General features: G+C 41.6%; 1 protein-coding gene across 3 annotated transcripts in view; it reads left to right on the top strand.

Moving 5' to 3' along the window:
* efhc2 (EF-hand domain (C-terminal) containing 2) overlaps positions 1-13,510 on the top strand; it is a 114,468-nt gene that overhangs the window by 30,282 nt on the left and 70,676 nt on the right. For all 3 annotated transcript variants that reach the window (XM_039745147.1, XM_039745148.1, XM_039745146.1), the window contains exon 2: positions 2,065-2,253. In XM_039745147.1, the coding sequence (XP_039601081.1) occupies positions 2,122-2,253 (132 nt within the window). In that variant the 5' untranslated portion in view covers positions 2,065-2,121. The remainder of the gene's footprint in view (positions 1-2,064; positions 2,254-13,510) is intronic.

Raw genomic sequence — 13,510 nt, 5'->3', positions numbered from 1 at the left:
CTTGTGACAAATTTAGGCCCAATCTTGCTGCTGCTACTAATCAGGTGCTAGGCAGGAAACAATATGTAGTGTGAACATAGGACAAGTACTGACCCTTATGACAACTACCAGACACTTACGTGACATTACAGGGTACTAATAGTAAAACAACAAGTTCACTATTGTGTCATTTAGAAGGCTGCCAGAAGGAAGGGTCACATGAGCCTTGGATTTCATTACTTCTGGTCAGTAGAATTGGGTTCCAGTCCATGGAGAAACATGTTAGATATCGTTTGGCCATTAGAGGGTAGCATCTGAGGTATTCTGTAAGTAGCTTGTTGTTTTAGCTGGGGCTTAGAAGTACAGAATTACCTGTGAGCACCAGAGGAGGCTAGAATGATATATATCTCTGTATTTGTATGTAAGTGTACATGTAGTGGATAAGACATTGCACTATAAAAGACCTGATGATGGTTACTCTCTGCATGGTCTCTGCATGTTGCTTAACCTGCCCGTGCACAAGATGGTAAAATCCACCTTGAAAATGAGTATGTGTCTGTGTATCCATCCATATGTCTCTGTCTTTCCAACAGATTTGTAATAATATAATGGGTTCCACTTGTCATTCCAACATACTGTGCATCTCAAACATTGGTAATAATGCATTTTATTACTACAGATGTTTATAATGCGACATCTGTTGGAATGACAAATGCAATGCATTTTATTACTATATGCATTACAAAATACATCCTAATAGATGCTGCACTGCAAACATTAGCAATGAGGTCTACATTGATTACTTAGATTTTAACCCATCTTAGATAGGTACAGTGCATCTGTAAATTATTCACAGCGCATCTCTTTTTCCATATTTTGTTGGATTAAATTCATTTTTTCCTCAGAATTCTACACATCCATACAGAATTCTACGCCTGATTGAAGCCACTCCTTAGTAAAAGGCACATCGCAGCCTGCATGTAGTTTGCCAAAAGGCACCTGAAGGACTCTCAGACCATGAGAAACAAAATTCTCTGGTCTGATGAGACAAAGATTGAACTCTTTAGTGTGAATGCCAGGCGTCACGTTTGGAGGAAACCAGGCAACGCTCATCACCAGGCCAATACCATCCCTACAGTGAAGCATGGTGGTGGCAGCATCATTCTGTGGGGATGTTTTTCAGCGGCAGGAACTGGGAGATTAGTCAGGATAAAGGGAAAGATGACTGCAGCAATGTACAGAGACATCCTGAATGAAAACCTGCTCCAGAGCGTTCTTGACCACAGACTGGGGTGACAGTTCATCTTTCAGCAGGACAACGACCCTAAGCACACAGCCAAGATATGAAAGGAGTGACTTCAGGACAACTCTGTGAATGTCCTTGAGTGGCCCAGCCAGAGCTCAGACTTGAATCCGATTAAACATCTCTGGAGAGATCTTAAAATGGCTGTGCACCGACGCTTCCCATCCAACCTGATGGAGCTTGAGAGGTGCTGCAAAGAGGAATGGGCGAAAATGGCCAAGGATAGGTGTGCCAAGCTTGTGGCATCATATTCAAAAAGACTTGAGGCTGTAATTGCTGCCAAAGGTGCATCAACAAAGTATTGAGCAAAGGCTATGAATACTTATGTACATGTGATTTCTTTATATTTTTTTATTTTTAATAAATTTGCAAAAACCTCAAGTAAACTTTTTTCACATTGTCATTATGGGGTGTTGTGTGTAGAATTCTGAGGAAAAAATGAATTTAATCCATTTTGGAATAAGGCTGTAACATAACAAAATGTGGAAAAAGTGATGCGCTGTGAGTACTTTCCGGATGCACTGTAGGACAGGTATTAAGTAAATAAATATATGTAAACAGCTACAATCTATACTGATCTCAGTCAATTTTGATTAAGGACTCTGCCAAATATACAGAAATAATAATACCATAATTAATATTTGTAATAATGCTACTATTAATAGCAATTTAATCAGTAGCTACCACTACAGATAGTTATAATAAGTGCAAACTATATTAAATGCAGGTATTTTATTTTATTATTCAGTAAAATAAATGTATAATGTATCTCTTTGTTATAGCTGGGGAAAGAGAAGTTCCACAAGTCACAGCACTTTGATATTTCTAATGGAACTCCGATGATGGTAGGTGAGGAGAAGCCGGGCATCGGTGGCGAGTTGCTGCCTGGGCAAACGATTCGACCCAAATTCTCAGTCTACCCCAAGGGGGATGGCAGTGCTCTTCCATCCTGGGTTGCTTTTGATAAACAGGTAGAGTATGACTTCATATTGGTATACTGTAACTTCATTGTTTAAATAATTTCTTTTTGGGCTCTCTGTGTTTTAACTGAACAACTGAGAAAAGAAATCTGTGGGGGAGATTATGTAAATTGCCTTGACAATGTTGTTAATTAATGGAAAACAATGAAGGAATAGCATTTTGGACATTACATATATAAAAGAGACCTAATGTAGAAAATTATATTTGAATTTTGTGATGAATTAAACCAGTTAATGTTAGATATTGACATCTTCTTACAGAAGTGGAAATTTTAAGTACTACCAATGTAAATCTGTGTATGATTTAAGCTGATCAGAAACTGTTTCAGCAAACTGAAATCACAGTTTAACAGTAAGAAATGTTTGTATGTCTTGGTTTCTTCTATACATGACTTCAGAACATGAACTGTTAAATTTATAAAGGCTAATCAATTATCAATTTGTTATGATCACTCATAAATTTACTTTCAGATATCACTGGTAAACACAAAACATGGATAACTTTTAATCAGGTGTTAGACTTTGTAAATGGGAATGTCAACAGTCTCCATCAAGAACTAAAAAGAAAAAAAAAAAGATCAGCTCTTAATTCATAACATCCAGGCCACTATTTTAGCATTCATACAGGATAATTAATTGAATATTAAAAGTTAACAAAAGTTGAAGAGAGATTGAGTTGGGAAAAGAAACAATATGTAATATGAAAATCCAATTCATGGCCTCAGGTGGTTGAGATGCCAGAGCCTAACCCAGCAGTACTGGGTACAAGGAAAGAAATAGCCTTAGACAGGACACAAGTCCATCACAGGACCCACTTCTGCACCCACTTATACCCGGCACTGTTGCCAGTTGAAAGTCATCAATAACTCTAACATGCATATGTTTTGTTTTGTGGGATAAAACCAAGAATATACAGAGAAGAAAGCCATACAGACATGGGGAGAACATGCAGACTCCACATATTCAGCAACAGGGTGTGAGTTTCAAACCTAGGATGCTGGATCCATAGCAGTGCTTTCCACTATGCTGCTGTGTAACAAATTATTTCTTACATTTGCAAACTAGAAAAGTAATAGATGTAATTAGTTACAAGTCAAAAATCAATTATGAATATGCAATCACCCAACACTGAGCTCTATATAAAAGAACTGACCTTGGAAAATGAATTTAATTTAAATATTACAAAAGAAACGGAGAAACTACAATTGTAATTATGTTATTCTTATTATGAACTCAGAGAAAAGGCTAATATAACACTGGCCTATCAAATAAATAAGACCAAAGTTCAAAATGCCAATGCAGAAACAAAAGAAAGCTATTTAAACCAACATTACTGAATACAGAGAAATAAGGAATACTGTAAAAGTTTTACTTATCTACATGTAATTAAAATAAAGCTTTAACTACTTACTTTTTAAATTTAATACAATTGCCACAGATCCAGGCATCTTGTATAGATGAACTGGATAGACTCATTGCTCAGTGAAATCTTGGGTGCGGTTAAATTTCTACAAAAGGGGAATCTGCAGGCCTAGGTGATTATCCAGCAGAATTTTATTAAAAACTATCAGTTAAATTAGGTCAGTGAAAGAGAGCTGATTTGATGGAAGCTAGAGAAGACAACCACTTTCCTAAAATACACCAAGTTTCAATTTGTTTTTTCCACTAAAAACAAAAACCTTTTAGAATGCACTTCCTACAGACCAAAGTCCTTTAAAAATCAAAATGTTTATATGCAGTCATATGAAAAAGTTTGGGAACCCCTCTTAATTCTTTGGATTTTTGTTTATCATTGGCTGAGCTGTCAAAGTAGCAACTTCCTTTTAATATATGACATGCCTTTTAGAAACAATAGTATTTCAGCAGTGACATTGAGTTTATTGGATTAACAGAAAATATGCAATATGCATCATAACAAAATTAGACAGGTGCATAAATTTGGGCAGCCCAACAGAAATATTACATCAATACTTAGCTGAGCCTCCTTTTGCAAATATAACAGCTTCTAGATGCCTCCTATAGCCTTTGATGAGTGTCTGGATTTTGGATGGAGGAATTTTTGACCATTCTTCCATACAAAATCTCTCCAGTTCAGTTAAATTTGATGGCTGCCGAGCAAGGACAGCCTGCTTCAAATCATCCCATAGATTTTCAATGATATTCAAGTCAGGGGACTGTGACGCCATTCCAGAACATTGTACGTCTCCCTCTGCATGAATGCCTGTAGATTTCGAACTGCGTTTTGGGTTATTGTCTTGTTGGAATATCCATCCCCTACGTAACTTCAACTTTGTGACAGATGCTTGAACATTATCCTGAAGAATTTGTTGCTATTGGGTTGATTTCACCTGACCCTTGACTTTAACAAGGGCCCCAATCCCTTAACTACCTACACAGCCCCACAACATGATGGAACCTCCACCAAATTTGACAGTAGGTATCAGGTGTTTTTCTTGGAATGCGGTGTTCTTCTTCCGCCATGCAAAGCGTATTTTATTATGACCAAATAACTGAATTTGTCTTATCAGTCTCATCAGTCCAAAGCACTTTGTTCCAAAATTAATCTGGCTTGTCTAAATGAGCATTTGCATACAACAAGCGACTCTGTTTGTGGCGTGAGTGCAGAAAGGGCTTCTTTCTCATCACCCTGCCATACAGATGCTCTTTGTGCAAATTGCACTGAATTGTAGAACAATGTACAGATACACCATCTGCAGCAAGATGTTCTTGCAGTTCTTTGGAGGTGATCTGTGGGTTGTCTGTAACCATTCTCACAACCCTGCGCATATGCCGCTTTTGTATTTTTCTTGGCCTCCAAGACCTGGGTTTAACAGCAACTGTGCCTGTGGCCTTCCATTTCCTGATTACATTCCTTACAGTTGAAACTGACAGTTTAAACCTCTGAGATAGCTTTTTGTAGCCTTCCCCTAAACCATGATACTAAGCAATCTGTTTTCAGATCTTTTGAGAGTTGCTTTGAGGATCCCATCCTGTCACTCTTCAGAGGAGAGTCTAAGGGAAGCACAACTTGCAATTGACCACCTTAAATACCTTTTCTCATGATTGGACACACCTATCTATGAAGTTCAAGGCTTAATGAGCTAATCCAACCAATTTGGTGTTGCAAGTTACAAGTAATCAGTATTGAGCAGTTACAGGCATTCAAATCAGCAAAATTACAAGGGTACCCAAATTTTTACACAGCCAGTTTTTCACATTTGATTTAATTTCTTACAACTAAATATTGCTTTACTAAAAATCTATTCCCAAACTTTTTCATATGACTGTATATATATATCTATACTAATAAAAGGCAAAGCCCTCACTGACTGACTCACTGATTGACTGACTCATCACTAATTCTCCAACTTCCCGTGTAGGTAGAAGGCTGAAATTTGGCAGGCTCATTCCTTACAGCTTACTTACAAAAGTTAGGCAGGTTTCATTTCGAAATTCTACGCATAACGGTCATAACTGGAACCTACTTTTGTCCATATATACGGCTGTAGCCTACAGCTTGGTCGCCGTGTGAGGCGAAGTTGCGTCCCGCATCATCACGCCTCCCACGGAATTGAGTGCCTGCCCATATAAGGCCGTCTGTCAGCAGCTATCCAATAGACACGCTGCCGTGAAATATTCGCGGGTGAAGGACTGTGCTAATGCAAATGAAGATGAGATGGTCAAGCACAAACTCAGCGAAAGTGCGAGAGAAACGTTTAAGTGCCGGGTCTTAGCTAACGTTAAATAAAGCCGCAGACATCGCAAGATCGCACGACATAGCACAAGCACAGCTGAGAACCTTCGATGCATGTACTCCGAGTGGCTCATGTGAACTGACTTTGCAGGACTGGGAAAGATAAACCCATGCATGCAGTGTGTGATGTAACAACCCTCTGACGCTGAACAAGCCTTTTGCACACATATCAATAGGAAAGCAAGGTGTAAAGCTTCACGAGTACCAATTTGGGTAGTGAACACTTCGATGAATGCAACCTGTTCAAAAAACGCATAACACAATTAAGAAGGCAGCAAAAGAATATGAAGCGAGTGACGCATACAAGCATATTCAAAAGTGCAGCTACTGTGGAAACAAAGCACAGTGTAAACCTTAAGTTTAAATTAAGTTCACAGACAGTTTGCCGCTGGCGTTTGACATTCCCACAACGAATACGATATTCGCGATGTACAAGTTTAATGAGAAGATGCAGCCTATAAACGAGACTTTTGATCACTTTTAGGCAGAGTTAAAATTGCTGTAACTGAGTTAAAATTGCTGGTGAAGGACTGTGCTTATGCAAACGAATAGGAAATCAGGCTGTAAAGCTGAACTGTGAACTGATTTTGTTCTGGCTTTAACTACTGTGAAATAAACAGACATAAACTGGAAGCGTGAGTCAGTGCCTTTTAATAATCTCGAGGGAGAAACATGGTGGCACCGTAGGTGATAGAACTGTGTCGAAAGTCACGCCAGTTTTCTGTTAAAAGTTCAGGACGCGGAGATTTAACATGAAAGGAAAATGGAGGGTCTGAGGCCACCACTGACATTAAGCCTCGATGCTAAAGACCTGGTGAAGTCATGGAAAACATGGAAGGACGAGTTCAGATTATTCACAGAATTTGCAATGCCGGAAGCAGAGGAAAACACTAAGGTCAGATTATTCCGTTATCTTATTGGAGAGAGCGGCAGAGAATTGTGTTAGGCGCTGACCGGTGATGTAAGACCTGATGAGTTAACCATGAACTTAATGATACGTAAATTTGATGAACATTACAACCCGAAAATAAACGAAACTGTAGAAAGGTACAGATTTTTTTCAAGAAATCAGGCAAGGGGAGAAAATATAGACAACTACGTCACAGATCTGAGAGTGTTAGCAAGCACATGCAATTTCGGGGAGATTAAAAGTTCCCTTATACGTGACCGAATTGTTTGCGGAACCAGTGGTGCAAGTTTAGAGAGGTGCATACAAATATGCATAGCCACAGAACTGTCGAAGGACAACAGCAGAACAGTCACACAGGGTTCCCTATTCTTTACTTCTCCCGGTGTGTCTCTCTAAACCCTCCGTGCGGGAACATGATCATAAGGCTTAACAATCCTATTGTTACACCTTCTACATACACCCAACCGTCCTTATTACAGAGTCTTCCTTGCTTTATCGCTGGCTGCTTCTTTCCATTCACCTTCCCAGCTCTTTATTTAAACAGTTTACCTTCTAACTTTTCAGCTCCTTCGCTGTCTTCTCCCTTTTCGTTTAAAATACGTGCCTCCTTGCCTGTAGCGATTTGGGTAGTGAACACTTCGATGAATGAAACCTGTTATCTTTACATTTAACGGAATGTGACTTGAACACAACACGTCCTCCAAATACGAACCTGATTGAAAAAAATAATGATAATCAAATCCTTGATGACAGCAACACTCAAAACAGTCACAAAACAATTACATTGACAATCATGTTATGTTATTTTTAAAATGTTTCCTTTTCTTTTTCATAACTTCTTTAACACACTAATTCTCCGTGGCGAAGCACAGGGATTTTGCTAGTATGTATATATATATATATATATATATATATATATATATATATATATATATATATATATATATATATATATACTGTAAAAGACTGAGGAGGAGACAGCAAAAAGGTTTGGGGTTTTCCGGACCCGTATATTGTAGACGATCCACATTAATAAATGAAAAAAACTGGTCAAAATTATAAACAAAACAGTTCATAAGCGCGACGCCGAATCATGGCGGAGGATTGCCGGGAAGGAACCGTAAGGGAGGATGGGATCGATGACGTCAGGAAAAGATGGAGGAGGAAGGGCGGAAGTAACGCAGTGCGGGCAAACCCGGCTTATGGTGGCGGAGCGTCTTTTTTCCTGTGAGAAAGCAGAGGGAGAAAGTTAGTACCCCGCCATTCCCTGCCGGCGAATGTCTTCCCAGGTGTGTTAAGATCCTTCCGCAGTCTCCCACTCGCGCGTGCGTGACACGATCCCCCCCTTAGCCCAAGACCGTCAGGTCGGGCGGACCTAACCGAGAGGTCGTGGATACGAGAGAGGGCATGGTTATGTTGCTGCCGAAATCAAACAAAGCCACCACCGCGTGCCCATTTAATAACACCACTCCCTTGTTTGGACTCGCCAAGGGATGCGACGGGGTACAGTACCTCTTCGTTGATGCCCAGGTGCAGTCCATTGGTTCCGAGGTGATGTTCAGGGGGAAGGTTGGCAGCAGATGGCCGGTCTCGCCACACTTGTAACAGCGCGGAGAGGCCGGTTTTTCTTTAGGCCTTGGCGGCGCTACCGCAGTGCGTCGAGAGGGCTCAGCTCAGACCCAGCATGTCCTTATATGGATGCCGCCGGACCTGCTGGGCGAGGGAACTGGGCATGGCGTTCACGAGGCCCTCACAGGCCACCTGCTCTACTACTCTCCGGGCCTGGGGTCCCTCTGGCCGTAGCCAGCCCCATCTTGCCCCAGAACTCGAAGGCCTGGGCACGGGCAGGTTTTTCTGGGTCGAACTGCCAGTTCCGCCACTCTGCCGCCTGCTGGCCCGGCGTGATGCCGTAGCGGGCCAGGATCTCCGGTTTGAGGAGGTCGAGTTCGCGCCCTCCTCCTCGGGGAGGTCATAATAGGCCCGCTGCGCGGTCCCTTCAGGTAAGGTGCCAGAATGGACGCCCACTCGGACCGCTGCCACTCGTTCCGGGTGGCCGTCCGTTCAAATATGCCCAAATAAGACTCAACATCATCCGCGTCGGTCATAGGTACCAGTAGCGGAGGCGTCGGTCTGGGCGGGTCTGGTCGGGTCTGGTCTTGCTCTTTGGGCCTCTGCCAGCCTGGCCTTCATAGCCTCCAACTCCCGAGTGGTAGCGGCTTGCGCTTGCTGCAGGGCTTGGAGTTGGGCATTCATCCCCTGCAGCACGGTATTCAGGTCCTGTCCCTCGGTCATCTCTAAGGATCTTCTATCCTGCCGACTACGCCACTGTAAAAAGGTTTGGGGTTAGGGGTTTTCCGGCCCCGTATATTGTAGACGATCCACAATAATAAATGAAAAAAACTGGTCAAAATTATACAGTAGACAAAACAGTTCATAAGCGCGACGCTGAATCATGGCGTCGGCGGCCATTTTATGAAGGAGGAGCCGTAAGTGGAGGAATGCTGGGAAGGAACCGTAAGGGAGGATGGGATCGATGACGTCAGGAAAAGATGGAGAAAGCAGAGGGAGAAAGTTAGTACCCTGCCATTCCTTGCTGGCGAATGTCTTCCCAGGTGTGTTAAGATCCTTCCGCGGTCTCCCACTCGCGTGTGCGTGACAATATATATATATATATATACATACATACATATACAGGTAGTCCCCAGGTTATGGACATCCGACCTGCGACATATGAACGAGGCCGCAGCTGCGACGCATGCACCTCAGTAACTGCCGCTCCGTCATCTCCTGCCTGGGGACACTGCAAGTGGTCGCTGGAGGGGGGCGATTTCGCTGCTCGCGCAGTGTATTGTCCCTCAGGCGGCTCCCGACAGCAAGCGGTTTCACTGCCCACCCAACACACACAGCTGCCCGTTCATTCTCGGTGGGCGGCTGGTAATGATGCAAGCGGTAACCCAGTTGTGGCTGAATGGAGGCCATTGAGGGTGAACGGGGCGGCGGGGGGTAGCATTGTAGTGTGCCTTGGATGGCTGCTTGTTGAATGGGAGTGGTGCTAAGGCAGACGCTGCAGGCAGCATACTGTAGTGGAGGTGACTGTGAGGTGGGCTGGTGAACTGCCCCTCGATGCCCCCATTCATTCTCAATTGCCAACCTGCTTGTACTATTATGTACATAGCAGGTAGTTGTCTCTTGTCAGTACAGGGTGGTCCGGGTCTAATTATGCAGATCTCGATCGTCTGGATGACTTTGATTTATGCAGAAATGATTCCAGTTCGGCACGAAGACGATTCTTCATGTTGTCAGTTCGCACACTTCTCGATGGTCCGGGATTTTTCGGGTGATTTTCAATGTAATAAACTTAATAAGTTATAGTGTGATGAAAATTGCATAATTAGATTTGGACCACCCTATACATCAGACATGTTAATAACTGTTGCCTTCCTGCTGTGATTGCCGTACAGTGCTGTGCAGAAGAGCTCATATTAACCTTTTGTCTTCACCCTTCAAGAATGTCTCTGAAACACAAATCTGATGCAAGTGCTGGTGATACAGTTAAAAAGAGAAAAACCATCACCATTGAAAATAAAGTAGAAATAATAAAAAGGTCAGAAAGAGGTAAAACTCCATCATTCAATGGCAGAGCACTTGGTTACAGTCGGTCCATAATAGCATTTATTAAAATAATGTACCTGTTCCGACTTTCATACAAATTCAACTTAAGTACAAACCTACAGTCCCTATCTCGTACGTAACCTGTATATATAAACAACACGCGTTACCTGGTAGTTAACCACCCAAATATTAGATTGTGATCAAACCTATGTATGTAATACTCCGATCTAGACCATGTCAAAAAAGTGAACCAGCCATCATGGCACAATGTCAGAGACTTCATCTCAGGTCCTGAAATCTGAGGTTCGATCCCTGCAAGGGGAAGCAAAAGTGTGTACACCTGATGAGCCTCAAATAGAGTGAAACACGTGTCATATACTCTTTGTATTATATATTGTAAGCTGGAGGAGTGATCGCACCACAAGAGGACAAAGACGCCCCTAGGAATACCCCTAAAACACAGACTACCCTCACATTGCTCCTTACCTTCTCACTTGCGCTATAACGCATAATACAAGCCTCACGCGATACTTCGCTAACTTAAAAGCCTTGTGCAGCGCCTGTCGGTTTTGGAATTGATTGTTTGCTTTTATCTCTCTCTCTCTGCTCCTAGCGGAACTGTCATCTCTGACTTGTCATGGAGCACGTTTAAGCTCATGTGTTTGCAGTGTTCGAATAAAAATCCTTCTTGTTTCTACGACCTCCTGTGTTTGTGCAAATCTGTGACCCAAGAACTACAAACACATAGCTCCCTGTGCTCTTGCTATCTTTGGATGTAGAAATGTGTTCTTAATAGCTACCCTGCTAAGATCAATACAAAGCAGGGGAAATTATTTTTTAAAATAGATTTACACTGTTATATCTGTAGGATGTATACTCTCTAAAACAACACAGTGACTTCTATTAAATTTGAAAAAGTTACTCAAGCACTTAATAGACTGCTCAGTCTTACATGATATCAGACTTATCATCTAATCCCTAATATCTGATATATAACTCAAGTTATTGGAGACATCTGTCTGGGTAATACATAAGATGGGCCCAATACCTGTCATAATATGTCAGCTAAAATGTGCTGCTCTTTTTCTAGCATCTTTTCAGATTTATTGATTATGAATGTATGACATTCCAAGACAAGTTCAAAAGAGTCCAAACTTTGTCAATAATGGTTCAAGGCAGTTCTCATTTGATAATCCAGGAATATTGTAAGACTAGTGTAGTTTGTTTATACGCCTAATAAGCAGGTCATTTAGGCTTCCTTTAGCATAAGTCATGTAATCATAGCACAAATGTCTGAATGTTAAATTTCAAAAGTTACCACCTTTCCTCAGTGTGTGTGTGTGTGTCATTGCTGTAAATAGCTTAGTAGAGTTTTGTTTGAATAGTCTACTGATACAGATCAACAAAACTTTTTCTGGTAGTTGCCTTTTTATGATTAGCTTAAAGTTCAACACCCTAATAGCAGCCAGGAACATATCAGGCATGCAAACCTAATCATGTGCATATCTGACCCATTTTGATATTTCTTCTACGGTATAATGCATATTAGATTACTGCCTTTGTGTATGATTTTTTTTTTCTCAGAGTATCAAAGTTTTGCATTGTAATTTGTTTTCAGCAAAATCATTTGTATTCTTCCAGGCTGAAAATGAAATTATGATGCAGAATAGAGAAAACTCAGGAATGTTGCATTTGAAATGAATACAACAGAGCGATACCTGAGGGCAGAATTTCAAATAGAGAGTTTACATCTGAAGCAAATGATAGATACATCACAGATCTTCTAGGCATAGTCGTCCTGTGGTATAACATACTTGACCCATAGTTTGTAACAGTTTCCAGAAAAAAGCTGGAGGCTTGAATTTTATGTGTGTGAAATGGGTGACAACTGATTCTTTCAATGCTTTGGCTGTTTCTTTTGCTGTAGACTGAAGTAGGTTTCATCATTTATTAGGAATCAAAAAGTCAGTATATGTTTTCACAGAAAAGAGATGTAAATGTTATTCCTACATGAACAGTTTGTGTTATTTTTTGTTCCATATATTGCTAGGAATTGTAATTTGTGCATACAGTAATATACAATGCATGCCTCATGTTTTTTAAACTTAACACGACGTTTTGCTTCATAGGCAGCCTAACTACCAACCATACCACCTACCTTCATATACACTGGTTCTTTAATAATAACAAACCATTTAATCCAAGACTTGGTTTATATTCAACTACTTAGAGAAAGAGAGAGAGAGAGATTTGGAGCATGTGCTGATAGCATGTTGCCGCACCTACCACACGACGAAGCACCTCGATTGGGACCTGAGCGCAGTGGGTGACACCTCAGCACCACAGTGGAACAGCATGAGGTTTTTTACGGTGGCTGGGGTTTCAATCTTGCCAGCAACCCCTGAGTATTTCCTGCAAGTTGGAGGACTTGTTTGTAGGGTTGGAAGCAGCTTAACGTCATACCCAGGACAAAGCAATTGCTGGTTAATGGCCTTGTTCAAGGGCACAATGGAGTGAGTCACTTCTGGCATTTACAGAATTTGAACTGGCAACCTTCTGATTGCCAGGGCAGATGCCTAGCCTCCGAGCCACCACTCTACCCTTTAACTACTTATTATGTTACATTTTAAGGACTTTTAGGGTTGCTGTTTCTTTTCCATAACAGCAAAAAAAGGAAGAAATCTGAAACATACTGTGACGGTGCGGGTCCTGCTCCATGCTCCCTCTTCCAGTTTTGGGAGCCTCTTGAACCCAACACCGTCGATGACATAACCGGATGTGCATGGCAAATGGGAACAAAACACTTTAGCCAATCGGTTGGTGGAAGAGAGTTAAGTGCTTTTATTAAAACAGTCCAACAACATATACACACCTGGATGTGCTCCAGGTGCTTCCCGGCAATCTTCCACCGGCACTCCCCAGTGTGGTGTAATTGCCGGCTGCATCCCCGGGAGCACTCCAGGTGTCCCTGC

This window comes from Polypterus senegalus, chromosome 2, assembly GCF_016835505.1.
Source record: "Polypterus senegalus isolate Bchr_013 chromosome 2, ASM1683550v1, whole genome shotgun sequence".
Lineage (NCBI taxonomy): Eukaryota > Metazoa > Chordata > Cladistia > Polypteriformes > Polypteridae > Polypterus > Polypterus senegalus.
Note: the sequence above shows the minus strand (reverse complement) of the source record. Positions and strands in the feature narration are given on the sequence as shown.